The sequence below is a fragment of the Megachile rotundata genome, chromosome 3 (assembly GCF_050947335.1).
Source record: "Megachile rotundata isolate GNS110a chromosome 3, iyMegRotu1, whole genome shotgun sequence".
In the NCBI taxonomy this organism is placed as follows: domain Eukaryota; kingdom Metazoa; phylum Arthropoda; class Insecta; order Hymenoptera; family Megachilidae; genus Megachile; species Megachile rotundata.
The window spans coordinates 21,516,320-21,539,300 of NC_134985.1; the positions used below are offsets into that span (position 1 = coordinate 21,516,320).

The 22,981-nt window shown below is 53.5% G+C and overlaps 1 protein-coding gene across 9 annotated transcripts in view; it reads left to right on the forward strand.

Annotated features, from left to right (window-relative positions):
* LOC100879093 (protein bric-a-brac 1) overlaps positions 1-22,981 on the forward strand; it is a 131,860-nt gene that overhangs the window by 50,633 nt on the left and 58,246 nt on the right. For 4 of the 9 annotated variants that reach the window (XM_076529874.1, XM_076529873.1, XM_076529875.1 and 1 more), the window contains exon 2: positions 13,336-13,399. The exons of the other annotated variants lie outside the window; for them this stretch is intronic. In XM_076529874.1, coding sequence (XP_076385989.1) covers positions 13,336-13,399 — 64 coding nt within the window. The remainder of the gene's footprint in view (positions 1-13,335; positions 13,400-22,981) is intronic. 9 annotated transcript variants of the gene reach the window in all.

Consider the following 22,981-nt stretch of genomic DNA (forward strand, 5'->3'; position numbering starts at 1 on the left):
AGCGTTCTCGCGATTCGCGAGACGAAACGGAGAAGAAGAGAATACGCGGGCGCGTTCGGTCGGCGAGCATCGGTATCGAAACGTAGGCAGGCAAGAGCGTACTTTCTTCGGCCCGAAATCCATAAGTTAAGAAATTTTTCGCAGAGTGGAAAACTTTCGAATAATACAGCGTTCGGTCCCCGCATCCGTGCTTCGCCGCGAACTTTCGTAATATATTACGCGTTTCTCTGGCTCGTCGTGGGCTTTAACGGCGCTGCACACGGCCCGGGAACAAATTGGAATTTTTACGTCCGAAACTCGGTCGTCGCGCTCCTTCTTTCGTCGTTCTTTTCCCTTCGCGCAGGATTCGTACGACATTTTCCGCGATCTTATTCGGCGAGAACGCGCGCTTTCGATCCGTCGCGACCGAAATTATTTTGCCCTGTCGACGAATCTCCCCCAAAACGGACGAGGGGGGGAGAATCGGTTTCGCGGCTGGCAGAAATGGCCGTTTTATCGGCTCGAAATCGATCGATTCGTGCACCGTAGTCTCGCGCAAAATATTAAAAAAAAAAGGAAAAAAAAAAGAAAAAAAAGTGGAGTGAAAAAAAAGAGAGATAAAGGGAGAGGGAGAGCGGGGATAGAATAGAATTCCTCGTATCCCGCTCCATAACTTTTGATGAGTTTCAGCGAGTCGAAACCGTGGCGAGATGTGGATATAATTTTATCCAGTTTTTTATTGCGGACATGTTGAACTGGTAAGGGCTTCGATAGCGGCAGCTGAATCGGAAATATTGCCCATAAATATCGGAGATACCCAGCCAGCCACGTGTAACTTCACGCACGTGCAGCCTCGTCGCGTACGTACGCGCGATTCTCGGCTGTGTGGCGTCGCGCGCGGATTCGTATAGCGCGCGAGCATCGCGCTACACACGCGAATTGCCTCTTCCTCTGCCTCTGCCTCTTTGCCACCCCCCGGCCACCCGCCCCCTATCTGCCGTGTACCTGCAGATAGCCGATTCGTATCGTCAATCCTGGCTATCCTATATACGCGCCTATACCTACACCCTCTCCCTGCTGTACCCTTCACGGTATAGGGCCTACGTCCCTGCCGCGTCCCGTATCTATTCCGCGACGGCTCTATCGCGAAATGGATTTTTTTTCAAAATCGTGAAAGCGCTTCCGCCCTGCCCCGCCACCGCCGCCGCTCCTGCCTTCCTTCTCCATCCCCTCGCAGCCTTTGCCTCCGCTATCCGCGCCTCGCATACCACACCGGCAACCGCGGTTACGCTGGAAAAAATGTTTCGAATTCCTCGAATCGCCGCGATTAGTTTCCGTCTCGATTGTTCGATCGTTCCGGCCGTTCGTCGAATCGTTGTTCTTCGACGAACCGCGATCCCGAGAGACGTCGTCTTCCGACGTCGAACCGATCGTCGCTCGCGTTTATTTTATCCGCGCTCGGACGCGGCGTCGTTCGAAACGCGCGAAACGAGTCTCGACACGGTCGAAGCGCGACAAAAGGCGAAGAGTGGCTCTTTCATTGGCCGTGGTAGAAAGCGCGAAATAAAAAAGGAGCCTCGCGAACGAAGTGGCTGGATCGGGGGTTGGGAGAGGATGCCGTGGCTGAAGGGAGATAGGAATAAAGGAGGCTTCGCATTATTTTAAACGCGGACCTCCGACTCTCCCAACCTCCGTGCCTGGCTGCCTGCCTGTGCCTCTCTTCCTCCCTTTTCTCTTTCCGTTGCCGCTTTGCCAGCGGTTTTCGGCCGGGAGAGGTTTTTCCCGGATAGACGCGCACCGGAACAAATCGCTGAGAACCGACGCGTTCGCGAAAACAAAAAAAGAAGGAAATAAAAGAAAAAAGAATAAAAAGGGAAAAAAGCCCGTAGAAAATTCGCGGCGTCGCCGAGATAGATAGACCCGGAAAACGGTTGCCGCTTTTCGAGACGCTTTTCACCGACGCCAGGCGTTGCGTTGTCCTCGAGGCGCGACCGCGATCATCGCCGAAACCTCGATCGCTGCCCCCGTATTCTTTCGTCGCTGCTCGAAACGTTGTCCGAATAAACGAGACCGCGAATTATCCGCTAGTGAAATTGATACGAATCCTCGACCGAGCGTAACGCCGCATGATCTATAACGCTCGAAGAATGCCTCGGAGAGGAATAAAAAGGAATCGCGGCGAAGCAGACGGAAACGATTGGCACGCTTTCTCCTCGATAAAGTTGCGATCGCCTTACGTGCTCCGATACGTCGAACCCTCTGCGGACTCGACGACGGCGTTGGTGGCGCGAAAAGGTGGCCGTAAACGCGATCCGAAGATTCCGTTTTAGCCAAGGGAGGGATACTCCTACGGATGCGCGACGCCATTCTCGGAATCTTTCGGGCCAATGCCTCGAACGCGTTTAGCATCCACTCGATGCTTCCTCCTCTCGGATGCTAAGTACGCCCTCGGATACGAACGTGATTAATTACCACCAAATAGGAGCCGACGTAGATTGATATATCGAGCGTTCTTGCAGCTTTCCCGTCGATTTACGGTCGCATCTATGGGTTATGACAATGGGGACAGAAGAGGGACCGCGGTGGGTGGAAGGGAACGAGGAGTGACGAGGGGTTGTGCTCCGTACGCCGCACGCCGTACGTTGTACGCGGTTGTCGTCGATGCGCGTCGGCTCGTCCTCGATAGGCCCGACAGAGGACGCGAATGAATAGATAGCTGGATAGATAGACGGGATCGGACGAGAAAGAGGGAAGCTCGTTTTCGCGAAAAACGACGGATCGAGGAAAAACTTTGGCAAGAAATCGCGAGCGTATTCGATCGGGGGGTTGGCTCGACATTTCGGACGACCGCGAAAAAGAAACCGTACGCGAGGGCGTGTATTCCCGATCGGGATCGATGGCGAGGGAAACGAGGTTCGAGCGGCGCGTCTTGAAATTCCCGAACGACGTAGTTGGAATAATAATTAGTCAATTAATTAACGTACACATAATTATCAAGGAAGACGCGGAAAGCGTAGGTGGAGAGGTAAGGTTGCAAGTGCCAGCTGTCGCTTCGCCGGCAGCGTAACTACCATCCACGCCTCGTTCGGCTTCGCCTTCGATCAGGAATTATTCAGGAAACTAATTGTGCGTGAAGTCTGGCATCGCGACCCTCTTGTTTTCCATCCCTCTACCTCTACTCCCTCGTCCTTGTCTGTACTCGATTTCTCGGTCGACTCTCTACTCTTTCCCCGGTACGCGAGTCGACTCTTTTCGTTGCGGTCCCGCGTGCCGCGACTCGATTCGACTCGAATCGAAACGAGTCGGCTGGCACGAGTCGAGTCTAGTCACCCTACCGGCCGCGTATTACTTCCACGGTCTTCCATTTTCCACCAACCACCCACGCGCGGTCCTCTGTCGAGCTCGGAGCGCACCCGTCAGAAGTGCCACTCTTTTTTGCAATATCGTGCTCCTCGAGCCGGGTGCGTCTCGAGGCTCGGAAAATATCGCGTATCGAATATAAAAAATTATACAACGCTGGCTCCATTATTATTCCCCCGAAATGGTCGGTCGATCCCGCCGCGGTTTACTCGACTCTTCCGTGCTCCCCTTTATCCCGCTTGTCTCTAGTGGTTGTCTCTAGCCCGCGATTTCGTACGCGTCTTTACGCGGCTTTCGGGTATCGGCGCTCGACGGGAACGAGAGACACACGCGCACACACAGAACGGGGCGGAAACGCGAGATCGACGAGTCCGCGCGTAACGAATCGTACCTGTATGCGGGCGAATCGGGGCCGCGCTCTACTAATAACTGCACTCATCTATTTATATTAATTATCGACGATTAGCAATACCAATTAATCGCATTATCGTTGGAGCCTGGTTGCGCTTGTAGGCGAGCGATCGCGCGCGAGCGCAACCAGTAGGTACGAGCAAGAGCGTGCTCGGACGAACGAACGTTGTTGGCATAGTCGTTGCTATCTATTGCCTGGTTGTCGGCGTTCCCTGTGTTGCCGTTCCCGTTGCCTATGCCGTTAGTGGAAAGAGGGTGGCGGCGGCGGTACGGAGGGCAACCCTCTACAACGGGGGTGGGATCGCGCTACCGCGGCACCAGCGACGAGTCGCTCCGCCTCGTGAGTAATTTACTGTTATTGGTCGAATTATGCCACGGTCGAATGCATATTTATGCGGTTAATTATAATTTATGATAAAGCACCGTCGTGAACGACGAGTCTGCCTGACGTAGCGATCCTCCGCGCGCCGGATCGATCGAAGCACCGAATAAACGTCCATCGGGTTCTTCCGTTTCCTTCTTTCGCCACGAGCACCAGATACGGAAGAAAATAAAAGAGAACAGCCACCAACACGCGCTCTCTTTAGCTTTTCTTCTCGCGTCACTGGTAATTAACCGCGACGCTCTTTCAATTCGGGAACCGAGTCCTCGAACGACACTGTCGCGTCGCGCGCGCTCGACGCAGACTGCGCGTGTAACGACTTAGGTGTAACGCGAAAACATAGTATAAATCCGTGCAAGTGGCGCGATGTCTCTTGCTCGCGGCGTAGAAGGAGAGGAGCGGATTCGAAGAAGAGGAGAGCGCGTTAGGGATGCGAGAGGAACGGAAGAGGAGGGAAAGAGAAGCACAGGGGCTACAAAAAGCAACAGCTCGGGTTGCCGCATAATGGGGTTTTCATATTTTCGTCGATGAATGGCATCGCGCATCGCTGAGTCGCGTAAATGGGAAGCCGCGCTGGCAGGTTTCGCGGAGAATGCCGGTGCAGTTGCAACCGCGATCGCGAATACAACGGCGGCATCGACAACGAGGACGTCGACGGTGACAACGACGGCGCCGCGGCTACGACGACGTTGACGACGGCGACGACGACGACCACGGCGACCACGACGACGATGACGATCCCGATAGCGAAGGACGACGAATCGACGAAACGGTTATTAAACTCGCGCGAGCGATCGTCGCGCAAACTCAACGGATCCTCTTCAACCGGCTTTCATCGTTTTTCTATTTTAATCGGCTCCGTTTCAGCGGGGAGAGGCGCTCTTCTATCGTGTCGCACGAATTTACCGTCTTTTCACGCTCGTTATTATATTATCGCCCCTCGATTACCGTGACGAGAGAACTCCGCAACCCGGAAAATTAATGATCGCACACGGAACGAAAGAAACGCGTTCGCTTCGATTACCTTGTTCAGTTTTCGGAAGCAGAAAACCTGAATTAACGCCGCTAAACACGGAAAGCGCGATACCATTGACGAAACGAGCAAGCCGTAGCGGAAAGTTGGCAAGACGGGTTCGTAAGTCGATGCACCTTACGGCCACCGGTAAATATCGACGTCACGACGCGACGCGGCGTCTCGGCGAGCGGTAAATCGTGCGTCCTACGAGGCTACTTACGCGACGAGGAGTTTCCACCGTGTGGCCCTTCCGCCGCTCGCTCCTTCCTCTTCTTCCTCTCTCTAACCGTCATCGTCATCGCGACTTCCCCGAGCTTAACTCTCCGTATCGGTAAGTGCGATCTAACGCGATTTGCATTTATATTAAAATATTAATATAACGGCGCGACGAAGATCGCGTTAAAACGGAAAGCGAAGCTACCCTAGGGAGTCGGAGGTTTCTTCGGTCGCGTCTGGCCGTTTAAACTCGTCGGCCGAGAATGGAAGGATGCGGGAGCGCGGAAGGAGCGAAGGAAACGAACCTTTCGAGCGATTCGAGCGTTTCGACGCGGGACGGAAGCCGCGTGAAAAAGAGCGTACGCGCGGTCGTATATCGTGCAGCGCGGACATTAATTCCGAGAGGAAGGTGAGCCGCGTACGTAGTAGGTTGGCGTATACGTTGTCGGTGCGAGTAGCTTGCAGCTAATGTCACTTTGATTCTAGGTTGGGGCTACGAGCTCGCGACGCTGGAGGGGCTTCGGCATGCCCGACCGCTCGCGGTAGTAGCCCGTAGTCAGCTTCTCGAGGCTCGTTCGAGGCTCCCATACATATTCATAAATAAGATACTCGGTTTTTGCCCTCTCCTTCTTCCCTTCGCCTTCGGCTTTGCCGCTTTCTGTTCTTCGCCACCTTTCTCTTGCCTCGTTCGCGCTCCTCTTCGCTCTTCGCCGGTTATACTCGGCCCGCCGCGCCCGTTCACCCTCGTCCGTTTCTCCGCTTCTTTCCGTCTTTTTTTCGGACGATCGCTTTGCCGCGGGAACGGAAAAGGGGAAAAAAAGAGCAAGCTTTCTTCTTTCGCGGGACGGCGTATTTGCATGGAATCTCTGTTCCGCTGGCCGTTCGCCGCGTTCCGAGGGCCCGCGGAATTAAGACGCCGTTGACGTTCGCTCGACACACAAACTCGCCAGCCGCCGCGACGTTTCTTTCTTTCCCGTCGCGTTTTTTTCTCCAAAGATATCGGGGACTCGCGGAAACGCTCGAGTCGTCCCCCTTTCGCGACCGACGATTTATCGACGCGTTCCTGCCGAGAGAAACGTTCGCGATACCCGACAGGGGATTCCTTCGACGATGTGCGACCTCGATAGCGTCGATTCCTGTGTTTCGCCGCGAAAAGAAAAACCCGCGTCCCCTTGCTCGAATTCGTCCGGAAACGAACAGATCGAGTACGGCGATTTATCGGTAATTTTACTCGCGGAAGAATAATGGATTCGCGTGCGGAGTTCCGTACACGTCGGATACGGTTTTCTTTCATTTCCCACGCGACCGACCTTCGCGGTTCCTTCCACGTGTTCTCCGGCATCAGATAACAGTATCCTATTAATCTCGTTAATTATTAGACAAATTAACATTCCTAATTATCGTTCTCGCTTCCATTCTCCCGTGCTCGACGTTTATTGGCCGCGCTCGTTGGAGCCTCGTTAGCCGGATCGGACAGCCGGAGCAATAATAATTATCGGACCGTCTCGCTTTTTTGCCACTGCTCCGGAACCTAAAGCGGCAACAGTCGCTATTAAACCAGCGTCAAGATTAACCGCGAGCAAACGTTCGCCGTCGGTCTTCGGCGCGACTCGTCGCGGAAGAAGGAAGCAAACTTTGCTCGATTACCGCGTCGTTTCGAGTTTTCTGTTCTCCTGCCGGTTGCGAGCGACGCAACGCGACGAGCTTAAAACCCCGGGTTTCCGCCGACGAAAGCTACTCGGTGTTAAACAAAAAAGAGGGTCGGTCGATTCGAAGGGTGGCGTGCGAGTTCAAAGCGCGAAAAGTTGACGCGGTCGCGGAAAACGCGCGTAGAAAGTTGGGAGAATGGCAACGGAACGAAACGAAACGTTACGAAACGAAGGGGGTGGCGGTGGTGTTGGTGGCGTGGCGCATTAATGCGTCGCGGCGCGCTGGCCCGTAGGCCTATGGGGTAGGTCGCGGAAGAGATAAATTTTCCAAAGACTTCTCATCCATTTGAATGCGAGGATCGCGCGGCGCGAGTAGAGCTCGGCTCTTCTTTGTGATGCTAACGACTAGCGTTACCTGCAAATATGCAACGAGCCCGCATATTTTCTACTTAATTGCATTTTCGTATTCGCCGACGTGCCAAGAAGCACCGGCGATTCTCGATGGTTCCCTTCGAGTCGAAAGTACCAGAAGGGGAACGCCGGTGGACGACGGTTTCGCGACTCGTTTATTCCCGCGAGCTCCTGCCTCGAGATCGGAAATTCAAAACTGCCGCGACCCTAACGAACGAATCGGATTTTCGCTTTTTGCCTTTGGTTCGTTTGCTTAGCGGTCTTCTCGCTCGTTAACCACCGACAGATAATTTTTCTCTTCGATGTTTTCGGAACACTCGCTTCGCGATCGTTAACCCTCGAGAGAGAGAGAGAGTGGACGCGCGGTTGATCGCGACGAACACGACAAACACCGTGAATTTCGCGAAACGATTCGCGGTTAGACTTTGTCGGCGTTTTGTCACAGAGAACTGGGAGGAATCGACGCGAAAGCGCGGATAGCGGGTAACGTCGTTTAGCCGAGGATCGTAGCAGGGATGAAAAGAGAAACGAGCAACGAACGGATAAAGCGCGGCGAAGAGGCGGAGGGCCCGAGGAGTAAAAGTGTTTCGAAGGCGGAACGCGTCAAGTATGAATCCTGAAAGGATACGAGTTTCATTTCCCGATTGCTCGACGAAAGGTCGCGTTATTTCCGGGCGTCGCGGAAACCGAACTTTAATTCTCGACTGGTGGGTATAACCGAGAGTCTAGGTCGGTGACGCGTTCGCTCGCGTTCTCCAACGATTCCGCGCGTCTCTTCTAGGTCCGCCTCGCTCGTCTCGCCTCCTCTCCTTGCCAGTCCCGTCGGTCTCGCCGCAACGACGCCATCGCTCTTCTTCTTCGCACCCTCCTACCGCGACTAATTGACGCGGGGTTGGAAAATCAAGATGGCCGACCTATTACGCTTTCAATCTCGCGTCCCCCTGCGTTGTACCCCGGAGGCAGCATCCTCCCTAAAAATAAATATATTTCGTACGCTCCACCGCTTCGTTTCGATTCTTCCGCCCTCTTCGCCGAATTTCTCTTTCCCTCCTGCCCTCGCCGGCACCCTAGTTCACCGCGCCCTGTACCCTTTCCTCCTCCGAGTTTGATCGTTGGAGAACAAGCTCGTCGACGTTCGTTCGACTTGTGCGTTTTATCCGCGTTGCCGTGGGACGCGTTTCGTCGAGCTCGTAGCCGATTCTAGGACAGCGGGGGGACTCGTTATTTCGACGCGAACCAATCGGCCAAACCCGACGAGAGACCGTCTCGGCCGGAAGGTATTACAAAGTCATGGGCCGCCATTGAAAATTCCATTTTGCGAAATTTGTTAGAGACTCGCGTAAAAAATAAAATCACCGAGCGTGTTGCTCCGGCGTTTTCGCCCGGCGTTGTTTCGTTCGTTTTTCGCGGTTTCGCAGGAGAACGATTCTCGTTGCGTAACGAAACGGAGGATATAGGGAAACGAGAATCGAGTCGCGTAGTTTTATTCGCGAACCTTAACGAAGAAACCTCGTTATCTTCGGGAAGCACCCGAAGTTCATGATCGCTTCGTACGGATAAACGCGCTGTGGATGCGCTGCGACGGGGGTGGCGACGATTAGGCGAGGGTGGAGGGTACGCGGAAAACGAACGAACGAACGCGTCGGAACGAAGCGGCAGGGATTTGACAATTTCTCGCCAATGACGAGCGGAGACGAGAAATTGCCGCGGAATCCGTTCTCGCCCCCTCCGGCAGTCACTTATTTCCTATTTACCACCCTTCGTCTCTGCTTCGTTGGCCCCCGCGGCCTCGAACGACCCCTTCTTACGCGTGGATCGTCCCTCGATATCTTAACCTTTGTCGCGATCTACCTAAAATGGCGGCTTCAAGATGGCTGCCCGGTTTTCCTCGTCGGAAAAGCTGCTCGTCCTTCGATTACCGTTTCGAAGGGCGCGCTCGTTTCAGAAGATTCGTCTCTCCGAGGGTAAGCCGTTCGCGTACAAGCAGTTACTCGCGCGTTTCCCGACTCGTCCCGGGAAACAATCCTCTACGAGCTACCCGAAGTTTCTGTTTTCTTTCGCGACTCGGATATCCTTTTCCGCTTTTCCGTCCGCTTCTTCGAAGCGACGAGGCAGCCCTCATTGTGGGCGCTAACCTTTTTATCGTTTAACCGGTCGGCGCGGCGTCCAGCCTTCTCGTCCCTCTACCCGCCGTTTCCCTCGTTCGCGCTTCTTTTCCTTTTTCCCCCCTTTCTCTCGACCACCTCCTCCTCTCTGCTAATATTATATTATCTCGTTTCTTCGTCGACCTTTATAATTTTTTCATCCGTTCGACTCGTTTCGCTCCCCCTCCTCCGCGGGTCTCTCGTTCTCCGTCCGGATCTTCCTTCTTCGTTCACGGTCGATTTCTTCGGTTCTTCCCTTTTCGCCGGTGTCCTCTCGTCGCGGTTTCTCGACCAGCCAAGAGTTTTCTCGATCAGCCCGTTACCGCGACGTAATTCGCGGCGCTAACCTCGTTAACTCCGTGGTCGGGCACAACTTTCGAACCTTCGTGAATCTTGCCGCGTCTTTCTTTTTCTTCGCGACTCTGGACTTAAATCGTTCGGAACAGCGAGCCTCTCCTTCGAGCGGATCTCGAGAAAAAGAGGCGTGTTCGAGCTCGCTGGGAGAACTGGTCAAAGCTCGCGGTCTAGAAAGGGATACGCGCTCAGCGGCAAATTATACTATCTGCTCGTTCTCGAGCGGAAACGCGATCGCGAGAGGAACGGCCATTTCTGATTTTCTACCGAGCGATCGGTCGCGATCGGCAAAGTCCCGTAATTCCGCGACGACGTTGCCCTCGGTGAAAAAAGAAGAGAGAAAGGCAGTAGAACTCGTGCAACTTTGTTGCGTGTCGTGTTCGGGAAATTGCGTCGAGTTTGCCGTTAATGTTACGTATTAGTCAAATCGGCATAAGAAACCGAATAATTACGGCTTTATATGTACGAGGGGAGCCGAAGGAACGGAGGGGAGCAGGAGAAATCGTTTCAACGGGGCGGTAACTCGACGAGTTTCTTCGCGAAACGAGAGATAATGGAGTTCGGGGAACGTTGCGTATCGCGAGCGGAACGACGCATTACGGAATTACGATTTTAAACGACGTCGGACGAACGAACGAACGAACGAGCGAACAAACGATAGGAGCAGCGCGAAAAAAAAAAATCGAGAGGGAAAGGGCGACGGGTGGGCGATGGGAAGCGAGAAACGAGAGGCAGGGAGATACAAGAGCTTCCGGTTTGTCCCCGGCTTTCCAATATTCTTCTCGGTCGGCGATTGGAGATCGAATTGTCCGTTAATTGAAATGATTAATTGTCTCACCTCTGGCGGCCCTGGCCGAACGGTTCGCGTTCCCTGATTGCTTATTTACAAATAGGAAATTCGAAAATGTGCAGAATCGCGCGCGCGGTCCTGCCGAGCGAGCGGAACGCGGGCGCGCGGCGCGAGGAAGAGGAGGCCTCGAGCGGAACGGAGAGCGAAGACGAAGCGACGGGGACTCGTTTCGCGTCCGGCGACCTGTGCGTCGACCGACACCAGAGGTGCACACGCCAGAGCGAGAAAGAGCGCGATCAGAGAGATACGGGGAAGAGAAAGGTCGAAAGGAAAAGAGACAGGTTGATCGGACTCGCGCGGGAGACACGGTACACGGCCAGGCGGTGTTGGTGTATCCGTGGAAAAGGGGGTGGCGGTAACTCGGATACTCGCTCGCTCACCGAGTTTCCACCGATGGGGCGATGGTAGGGGCCACGAGGTGGAGGCCATACGAGGGCCGCAATATCGTAGGATATTACGAATTTGCTATTTTCCGCGGCGGCCGAATTGAAACTGGGATTGTTAATTACTCGATGATTATCGCAGGCAGAATCGAAGTCGCGCCGAAATTGCAGAAATCGAAATTACTTTTACGATCCTCCTTCTCTCCTCTCTGCTTCTCGAGCCGTGTGGCATCTCGCCTCTCTCGACCTGATCGTTCGACGGGTTCCTTCGACGGGCCATCGACGCGTTCCGTTCGAAACGATCGAGCGATTCTTTTCGCGCCCCGATCCTCGACGGAGAGCAAGGACAGAGGCGAACGTCGCTGGACGAGGAGGAGAAGGAGGAGAAACGGTTCTCGGTGGATGGCAACGGCACCGGGCAAATTGAAATTCGTAGATGCGGTGCGGCTCGCTCGGCCAATTGGAATGCAGAATCATACCGGAAATGCCGAGTAATGCACCAATCAGAATCTGGGAATAGTTAGAGGCCCGGATGATTAGGAATGCGCGCAATAACCTCTGATTAATGTGATCGGTGTATGGTATATGCCGTGTAGCGTGGCACGACGGCGTCGGTGGCGTCGGCGGCCTCGGTGGCGACGCCGGCTCGTTGCTCCATCCTTTGGCTCGGGTGCCGCTTACGCGAACGCTCCCTCTTACCCTTCACCCTGTGCGCCTCGCTCGCTCGCTCGCACTCGCCTCTAGTCTCGTCTTTCTCTCTGCGATCCACCCTCCAGTCCCCTTCGGATCCACCGATCGTTCTCCTTCCCTCGATAACCTAACCGCGTCCGTCCTCGTTGGCCGCGCGTCCACCCTCGTCGGTAGCTCTCGGCTCTACGCGCGTACGATTACGCGCGCCTTACGCGCGTCTACGTGTACGTTCACGCAAATTCCACGCACACTCCCTTCGTGCTCCGGTGTGTCTGTGTGTGCTTCGAGTGCGGAGGAGAAGAGAGGAGAGACGGGGGGGAGAAACGAGACTGTACACGCGTACCTATTGCTATGTACGCCCGTATAATATATCTCCGTCCACGAGCGGTATAGTTTGCGCGAGAGGTTGGCATCGGCCGGTTGCGAACGAGAGAACCTGGGCCCGTTCGGTAGGAGGAGGAGGTGGAGGAAGAGGGCGGTTCGGCGGGGCAGAGAAGGCGGAGAAGAGTAAGAGGGAAAGGGTGCGCGCGAGCGCTCCAGCACTCGCACGGGGGATGGGGGAGTATGCATTTACATAAATACATAACGCGGGTGCATACAATGTTAGTGCTATGCTGTCAATTCTACCCTTGCAGCGAGGCAATTCTGAGTTATGCCAGAACGCCATGCCCTATGACGGGCCTCCCTCCCTCCTCCTAGTATGCGGCTGTACCCTTCGCGCGCGTTTACCCGTATGTTTGTGCCTACCGTTCTCCGCGCCCCTCGACACCCCCTCCGGCCACCGCCGCCATCGCCACCCTACACCCACATCCGAGTCACCCGGCTTGCCCCGCTCGCCCTCGCCCTCGCCGCTTCCCTTTGCTCCCGAAAGCACCGTCTCTCGGTGATTGCAACATTCAACTTTAAAGTTTCCTCCGCGAGACGCCGAATCGAGGTCGAATCCGGGCGGCGTTTTTCGCGGGAAACGCGTACGATCGGTGAAAAACCGTCGAATTTCGCGTCTTGGAACGAGCGGCGTATCGCGGCGTGCAACGGGAACGATTCGAAATCCGGGGACGATTAAATTAACGGTTGCCGGTTCGTTTAAACGCAACGACCGGCTAGAACGCGGCGGTTTAATCGAAACGCGAATTGAAAGCAAAACCGCGAGCCGGCTCGAGTCTTTGCGCGAGCTGCGAGCCCATTAAACGGGCCGCCACTTACGCTTACGTAATAATAATAACGGTGAATAACGAGAAAGCGTCTTTGTTCCAACGGTTGTTTTTCCAGGATCGGCTGGGGGGCTGAGAGGGCATGGGAGGGTCGGTGGTACCGGCGCGAAATTAAAACTACTAAATCTCTTTCGGCGAGCGTTATAAAGCGATGTCCCCCTTCCCGGTTTATGTTTCCTGTCCGTGACGACGTCGAAGACGGCACGCGCGAAAACTCCTCGCCTCTCCGTCGAACGACCGAATTACTTTATCGACCGATCTTCTTTCTTTTCTGTTTCAGGTGAGTAGCATCGATCATCTTATCTCGAAAGCACACGAACGTCGGAGGACTAGCGCGCGATCAGGTAGGCGATTTCTCTCGAATTCGAGGCTGCAACTGTACGAGACTTCTCGGCCGCTCGATATCGAAACCAACGAGAAATTTCGAGTCGTTTCATTTTTAAACGTTTGCTCGTTTCTGTATCCGCGCTTTTCAATTATTCGCGAGATTCACGTGGGAATTCGCGGCGGAAAATCCTAAAATATGTTATATTTGTCCCATCATCGGTCAAAGGTCGCGAACAACTTCCCGCGATATTAACCTCCTTTCTCTGACTGGCGTCCTCGTTTCGAACCGTTTCTCGCAATCCCTTCGCGAAATCAACGTCCATCATTCGCAGAGCCCCATTGTCCGAGCAACGTTGTTTCGTTCGCGCGTTTCGCGCCGCGGTTTATTGCCAACGGCCGACGTGGAATCGCGCGATTTTTCTTCCGTTTTCCGGGACGCGAAGCGCCTTTAAACGCGATAGCTGGCGACGTTGCGTCTACCGAATAAGGCTGTGCTTCCGTTTATTCTTTTCTCTTTGAAACGTATAATCGTAACAGGATCGTAATTGGTCCGAAAACGCTTTCACCGGTTCGGACGAACAACGTCCACGAAAGTGTGATGAAACAAGTACGAAGCATAAAGTGTATGTATATTAATTGTTTCGTATTGTAACCGGTGAGCGCAGGCGGCCCTGAATTCACCTCGAGACTGTATTTAAACCTAACGGCAATATCTTTCTTCCGTCGCGTTACCGTTAGCATTATCGTTAACACGTTGAGTGCCATGTCTGTCATCGGTGACTGACAGTGTAAAATATGACATAAAACTAAAAAATTTACATTGTCTTAAGTTGTTACCTAAAATTTATTTAAAGTCCACTTAATTTTTATTTAATACGGGATTCTATTATTAACACTTTCACGACCGCATCTTTGCGCAGTGAAACGCCGCCATGAGCCGGCAATACTTTTGACATTACGTGGGAGTCAACGGCTAATAACAACGGCCTATCAATGACACCACGTGTCACCGGCCAACAACGACTGGCCTACCGATGGCACCACGTTGGTGTCACCGGTCGTGAAAGTGTTAATGGATTTTATTAAAACATGGTAAGCATAAAAAGCATTGCTGTACCACGACACCAGCGCGCTTCTAGGCAGCGTGCGTGGCTTGACTGGGATTTCCTTAAAAAAGCGCGTGGCACTCAACGTGTTAATCCGGTTATTGGCTCCTATCGCATGGTGCGTTTCCGCATTCAGGTGATTGTTTAGCTCTCGCCGATTAGAAGACAACGGAACTTCAATTAGTCACTCCCCAGTAACAATGAATTAATTTTTCAATTATTTCTTTTCCGTGCGGGAGTCGTCCTGTTGTCTGTGAGTGCGTGATAATATTTAGTGCGTCATTAAATGTTCATATTAAATCTCGTGAAAGCATACAATTGAGTTCAGCTCATTGAAGGAACCTCCATCATTCCTGTATTCCCAAACATTAATGGTCGACGGTTTTTTTCGCGAACGGTGCAGCCATCGAGATAGCAAAGCCCAGGCAGGGTCTGCGATAGAAAAATATCCCATGAATCGTTTATCAGTCTGGCTACGTCGAAACGCACGCGTTCCTATTCGCGAGCCGAGCACCGGATTGCCTTTTTACTCTGTCGCGACTATTTATCGTTACCGTTTCTTTTTCTTCTCTCCAGACGACGCAACTTCCTTCGAGTACGTTCGATCTTTGTCTCTCGCTTCCGCCGCGACGCGAACGAAAAACATCGAATAACGCGTGTATCTCAGGGAGTTGGCGATTTCAACGATTAGGTCGACCGCAGAAAAGATCGCGACAAAGAGAAGGTTAAATACCGGGTCCTCGGCGGACCGACACGAATCTCGAAGCGATAGGGTAAAACGAAAGCGGCGAAGGAAGCGGAGGTCGAGTCGGCGTTTCGCGCGAATAATATCGTCGATGCGTGGCGCGAGAAGGAGAGCGGCACGAATCCCGGATACGGAATCGAAACATCCCTGGCACCGGTAGCGACGCTTTATTGCGATTTTTATATTTCATTCCGTTGGGGTCCGGCCCGATCAAAAGCACTCTGCAGTATGCATGGGGACTCCGATTTACCTTTGCTACCTGCTCGTTTCGTGCCGGCCACGGTCGCGCCCGCGAGAGACCAGAGGAAAAAAGCGAGCACGAGAATATTCGAACGACGGACAAAGAACGACCGTCTGCGCTGCTCGAGGGAAACGGTTCGAGGGAGAGACAGAGAAACAGAAGCGGAACGAGAAAACAGAAAAAGAGAGGGATAGAGAGAGGAAACGGGAGAAAGAGGACGAGAAACACCAATTTTTCACCCTCGAATAAAATTATTATCGACGAATGAGTAAGTGGGTTGCAGGTTATCGGGTAGGAGGCGGCAGGTAGCCGGAGGGGTCGAGAGCAGGGTTGTTCGCGATGTATGGCGTTTGAAAAACATCGCGGTAGCGAAGGTGAAAGAAAGAGGGACGACAGGGGGGTGGGGGGGAGTGAGTGGGTCGCGCGACGCCAACAGAGAGAAACAACGCGGCCGGCTATTTTTAATATTTAAAATTTAATTTACAAAATGCCACTGGGCTGCCCTCTTCCGCGTCCGAGGCTCCCTCGCGCGCGTACCTGAACGCAATCGTTACGGTTTCGTTCGCTCGACAGCCCGCCGTTCCGCCTCTCGACGCCCGAATATCGTCCCCGTTCCGACCCTTCGAGCCTCTTCCCTTTAACTCTCTTTTCCTCTTCGAACGCGCCACGACATCCTTTCGTTTGTCCCTTTGTCCGCGCGTCACCGTTTCTCCGGCCGTTTCGTCCCGCTCTCTCTCTCTCTCTCTCTCTCGATCGCGAGAAAAGGAACCGCTGGCAAAATCTGGCCGACTAACCGCGCTGCGTAGCGTTTTCGTAACGCGTTGCCGAGAAGAAGAGATTATTCGCGCGCGACGCCGCGCCGGTGTCGTCGTAATCGCGGTGGGCCGTTGCGTCGGGTCGTTATTGCCATCTCTCGCGTTATGACAATTCCACTTTTATCGATCGTTCCGACGGACGTGGCGTCTCTATCTTGTTCGTCTTCGTTCGCCTCATCCACCCTCGGTCGTTCTGTTTACGGTGCTCGTCGCGAGGGAGATAGCAGGCGCCTCGACGAAACTTAAGCGGTCGTGTACCTTAGGTATACGCTGGCTGTGGCGGTGGCGGTGTGTGGCGGCTTCGCGTGTACCTACATAATACGATGTAAGTTACGACGCGCCATGTAACTTTGGCACTTTGGACAATAGCTGCCGCGTCTCCCTCTTCTTCCTTCGCCTCGAACCGTTCTCCTTCCTTTTCGTCTTCTTTCGTTTCCGTTCCTCTCCTTTGCCGTACACGCCACCCTGCTGCCTCCTCTCGCGCGTACACTCTCTCTCCGGATCGCTACAAACGACTACTAAATACTCGACGGCGTATCGTGCGCCCGGAAAGCCCGACCTGACTCAACCACGACGATTCCGCCAACCCTTTCTCCCCTCGCGATCCAAGGGTTTTCTCTTTCTTCCGTCGAGTGATCCGACTCGATGTCGGAACGTTTATAAATTTCGCGCTCGACTCGGTCGGGATCGAACGCGCTCGGGATCGATTCTCGATCGGTGGTGTTCGAGGTCGGAAGACGCGACGAACGAACCGCGAACGGCGAACGGCGAACGGAGCGAGTGGCACGCGGATAATTCGGACGTGACGACGCGGCGGTGACGGTGGTCGGAGGTCAGTCGTGAATCGCGGTGGCGGCGAGTTAGTCGCGTCAGAAGCACAGGAGGGAAAGGGGGTTGGGATCGAGAGGGCGAGCGTAGGTGTGTGTGTATGCGGTAGAGGGACCGGAGGGGAAACGCGGGGACTCGCCTCAAACGAGCGACGTATCTCTAATCCAACTTAACAGAACTGACCGGTGCTATTTAGCCTGAATTGTATCGGATAAAGCGAGTACCGTGTAGCACCACCATAGTAACACCGTGCCCTCTGTCGATCTCTCTAGAGCTCCGTTCGCTCCTTCTCCCGAACGACCGACCGACTCTCTCCCTCCCGGTCCCTCCCTCTCGCCTGCTCTCTCGCGGCCTCTCTCTCTCTCCCGACGCTCTCTCCGTCGGTCTCTTATCGGTCATCTCGTTTCGTTGATAGGTTTCTCTCGCTTCCTCTCGCGATCTCGAATACCCTTGTGCCGCGTCCCTCGGCCTCGCTCGGTCGTTCTCTCCGTTCTCTTCGACCAGCCTCACCCCCGTGGAATCAATTGCGGTCGCCATGACTACCGTAATGGAGATCCAGGACCAGGAGGGTGCCTTTTCCACGGGAGGTTGACCAAAGCGTATCCCGTAATGCCTACACGTCAGGACAAAATCAAAGACCGGGATCCGACGCATCGTCGACCACCTCGATTCGTACGCGAGACCTCTCCCTTTCTCTTTCCGTCGTTCCGAGCGTGTCCCTTCCCTATCATTTCTGCCCTCTCGTCGAGCTCGATCGCGCGGAAAAATCGGTCGCTTTTGACTCCGACGAGCAAAGCGACCGAGAATAAACGAATAAATCCGCGTCGCTGGCGAGACGCGTCGATGGAATCCGGAAACGCGAGCCGACGCGACGCTTCGAAGGAGATTCGCGGAGCCAAGGGCGAGAAAAAGGAAGGAGAAGACTCGAGACGCTTCGCGGCGCTCGGATTCCGAGCGTAGTAGGTCGGTAGGCTTGTGGGGCAAACGGATATATAGGAGCGTCGACGGCGTCGAAACGACGGACGGTCGCGGGAAAAACGCGTCGAAGGGCTGTCGGTGGCTCGTTCGTTCGACCTTAGGTCGGTGCAAAGGCGATGAAGCGTGCGCGCGCGTGTCTGGCGTCGCCGCGTGTCTTGCCAGGCTCGGGCTACGTAACACGTATCCGACAAGAGGCAGCTCGAGATCACGCGATCGGAACAGTCGGTAGCGATATCAACCCTTTTCTCTGAAATCAAATTCAACTCGACCCTCTTCCACACCCTCTTTACCGAGTCGTTCGCTTCTTTCTCTCTCGGTTCCAGCGCTCCTCGACTTTGCCTCTCTCTGTCCACTCGTCGTTTCTTCGTCCATCCCTTCGTTCGTCCGTACGTTCGTTCGTTCGTTCGTTCGTACGTTCGTTCGTTCGTTCGTTCGCTCGTTCGTCAGCTCACCCGTTCGACCAACCGTTCTAGATGTAATTACATAATGGTTTTACGTGCACCCTCCTTTTCTCTTCGTACTCTCCCATCCCGAGAATTTGCCTTTCTGTCTGTTGCTTCGTCCTCCCCCTTATAACCATAGTCATCTACGCGGTCGGTTATTCGCGCATGCACGCAGACAAGCAAACATCTAGCTAAGCGAACGGACAGCGAAGCAGGCAGGCAGAAAGGCTCTCGCACGCACGCACCCACGCACGCACTCGCTTAGGCGGCACGCATCGACCCTCCTTCGTCCCCGTCGATGCAACGCAGCAGAAATACGTAGCTCGCGGTTTATCAATATTGCACGGTTGCTTACACGAGGGAGGGAACAACGGTGGAAAAAGGAAAGAAAGAAGGAAAAAAAAGAAACAGCGTTCTCGTTAAAAAACCTGTCATTATTCTTCTAGCCTCTTGGCGATGGTGCTCGTTGATCGGAAAAGTCGTTCATCCCCTTGGCGCGTCGTTAATGCGGGATAAAGGATGAATCGGGGAAACGTTTACGTACGCGACGCGTTTCCGTTCCCTCCTCGTCTTCGATTGCCTGCAAACTTTGCGCTCGACTCGCGATCGTGCTCGACCTCCTAAAATCGACTCGTTCGCGAAATTTGTCGACGATCAGCGCGTTCGGTTCTCGCAGCGCGACGGGAATTGCCTCCGACCGTGATTACATAATTCAAAAAGATACGTCGGCGAACGAAGGGGAAGAGAGGTGGCAGATGCTAGAAGGGGGAGGAAAAATCCTTCTGCCGGGCTTGACGAAAGGGTTAAAACATAGGGACCTATGAAATATTCACAGGGATTTCAGTGGCTGAAAAACATTGTTTAGCCCCCTGGTAGCACGGTCCGAGTAACCGGTTCATCTATTATTTCAGCGACACCGAGTAGACGCGCCACGCGAAACTCACCCCTGTTATCCTGCCTCGCTGTTTCCCTCTTTCCTTCTTTTTCTTCTGGTTCGCGAATTCGATCAAAAATTTCGATCGGTTCGCACCGCGAAATCTTCCAGAAGCGAGAACGCCCGACTCGGTAAAGAGATCGAGGGTAAGAGAAAATTGAAACAAACCGGTCCCGCGAGAATCATTCGGAGAGAATTTAAACCCTGCCGCCGTAAACGTTCTGTGTCCGTTTCAACCTTTTTCCGAGAATCGCGTCCAACGTGCACGCGAGTGAACGCACCGTGCACAGGCATCTTAAGATCCTGCAATTAAATTCGAAATTATGCCAATTCCGGTCAAATCGATACTTTCGATCAACGAATTCGCCTTCGTAGCGCTTTACTCTGCCAATTATTAGATTTGCACGTAAACCGGTAGTACGACATGTTCGACGCAAATATCGTATTCTGCGAATCCGTTTGAAAGTTGATCGCTCCGAATCGTCCGTTCATTCGTTGACGCGTTGATCGTCACGCTGGAAACGACCGTATCTATCGCGACCTACGATGACGCGGATTATTAACGCGTCGACCGTTATGGAAATTTCCATCCCGGTGCCGTGCGGCCAAGAGAAATATTATAAAAAATCATGGCAGCGTACCGATGTCGTAACAGCAACGCGGGTTAGAATAGCTTCGATTGAAAAATTGAAGTAACGCGAAAAACTTGAAAGAATTTGGAAGATAGATAAAAAAAGGAATCGGTCGATGACTCTATCTAAAGGAGGCACGCGGAGTTTTTCGACCAAGATCGTGAACGGTAGCGCGGAATCCAGTGGCGGGAACGCGAACAAAGATGAAAAGAGGGTGGATCGGCAGGTTCCTGAAACGACTCTTAAATCCTTCGGGGCGAATAGAAACTCTATTTATTCTTCGAGCGAGGCTTCTAAAATTAGGCGAAAGCAGCAGCTAGAATCGATAGCAGCACCTAGTGGTAGTAAGGGTGGTGGTGATGGTGGTGGTGGTGTGGCGGTAGTGGTAGTGGTTGGTGGTGGTGGTGGTGTTGTTGCTGGCGATGGTGGTCGCGGGGGTGTATCGTGGCGCGTTATAGAGAAGGTCGGAGAGTAAGCAACAACGGCAGGCAGGCAACCACCCTACCGCCCAACTAAATTAATCTAAGTAATTCATGTCGAAGTTTGTTCCGCCGCCTAGCGTATGCGTATGCGTGCCAGCTCGATGCGCGTACGAGCGTACGCGCCTACTCGTGTACGATTGTCCGTACACCGTTACACCGTTGCACCGTTACGTCGTCGCACCTGCCGTAGATACGCGTATTTCTTTTCGCTATTCGTTCTCCAGCTGCTTCGATTCCGCTTTAATTTATGTTCCGGCCGATCGTAAGGATCGTAGGACGCGTCGTTCCCTCGGCGTTTCGATTAATTCGCGAGCGACGCGAGTCGAAAAATTACCACCGGAGACACGTCGACGACGCTGGAATAGATTTTCTATTAGCGTGCTCGGTCTCGAAATTCTGCGAATAGTTTCGTCGCGTCTTAGCAGCGAGTTAATCGAGAGATTTTATCGGAGTCGACTCGGTTCAGGAACCGCGCTTTCGAAAGCTACTCGAGAGAATACCTTCGCCGGGGTAAACGTCGGCTACAAAGTTTCTCGGAAACTCGACCTTGAATCGGATATCTCGCGTCCGTCGAGAAGGAACGTCGCGCGACGTACACGTCGTTTGCTCGGACACGTTCCGTTTTGTAAATCGCGCGCGCACTAATCGATCGAGAATCGAGATCGAATTCGAAGACGAAGCGTTCGAGCGAATCGAGGCTGACCAAGAGCGTCGAACCGAGTTCGCGGAAGGGCGAGGCGATATCGAGTGGAAAGGTCGCGTGACGCGATTCCGCGCGGCGTCTATTAGTCGAAGAACCGTTAATTATAATTGGCGACGGTGTTGGCCAGTGGTGGGGAGACTTTCTTGATTTACGAGGACAAAACGACGGAACTGATTTAGAAAATGGTTGATTCGTATCTCGGAGTCGGGCGGTGGTCGTTGGCTCGCCTATAAATAACGTGGTTCTTCTCCGGCGGTAACCTCGAGTTTGTGTGATCAAGCGATTCTCGCGAAGGCGCGAGAATCGTAGCCGATAATCACGCGACATTTTTGCTAAGCCCCGACTCGTTCGTTGGCCGACGGCCGCGTCGACGGAAGAAACGTTCCTTTCCCTTTTCGACGTTTAAGAACGTTTCGGTAGCAGCGTGACCGATAGAAAAGGAAATTGCGATCAAAGTCGGCGAACGGTTCCTTCGGAATCGTTGCGATCGATCCGAAGTTATTCGTAAATTAAATCGACGAGAAAGTTTTTAAAGTTTGCTCGCGAACAGAAAATTTCGTTGCCGCTAATTAACATCGAGGACGTTCATCGATCGAAAGTTGAATTCTACCTATTCGGAAGGAGAAATATTCTTTAGCCGCGGTGGTATCGATTCGAAGAGCAACCTTGTTCCCCTCTATTCTCGTCGTAAATGCGCGTTACAGTTTTAACGCGATTTCAAAGTTCCACCGTTTAATAACGAACCTTGCAGCGATATATACTCGCGTGTACATACAACGCTAAACTACCGAACCAGTACATGCCGCCGATTCTTCGAAACGAAAGACGCTTTCTCGCTCGTCCGAGGCGGAGCAGAGCGTGAAAGAAATAATTAAGAGAAGCGTCAAATTCCACGATGGTCGGTCGTCGTGCCGATATCCCGTTACGTTTGTTCGTTGTCTCGTTTCTTCTCGAGCAAACGCGAAAACGCGGCTGCGTTCGAGCTAGCCCCGCGATAAGTATTACGCGGTAGGCGCGTGTCAGCCGCACCCATCGAGCGGAGTTCGCGTTTTACGAACCGAAGAAAAATGGCGCTCGAAGAAATAGATATTAGCTAACGGCTCTAACTACCCCTCCCACGTTTACGGACCTATATATCCATACATATACGCGTATAAGTATATACCACGCTTGTAAAACGATTCTCGAGAGCCTCCGCCCGCTTTAGGGTGCGGCGTTTCTTCCACTTTCTTTTTCCGTTCGCTAAGTGGCCTCCCTTTCCTGCTCGTCTTCGATTTCGCGTCGGCCGCCGAAATTAGCTGACCGCGGGAAAAAATTGACCGCGAACGAGGCGTTAACTCGTTTTTCGACGCGGCGCGGGTAACTCTCGTAACTGGCTCGGTGATTTTTCGCGGTAGCGGAAAAGTAAGTTGCGCCGCGACGAAAATTTGTTTCGCGGAAGTCGGGGAGTCGTGCGTCACGTTTAACCCGACGCGAAAACTACGAAACCGGAACGTAGTTCCCTCCGGACGCCTTTAAAGTCGCTCCGCGAGGACATCGGCGCGCGCGGAGGGGAAAAAAAGCAAGAAAGACGGCGAACGACGCGAACGCGGAAAAATTCTTGTAACTCGTGAAATCCGATGGGCATCGCGCGTGTTCGGTCGTTCGTTAGCCGGGGTTCGCCGTCGACAACGAGCCCTTGGCGTTGTCGCG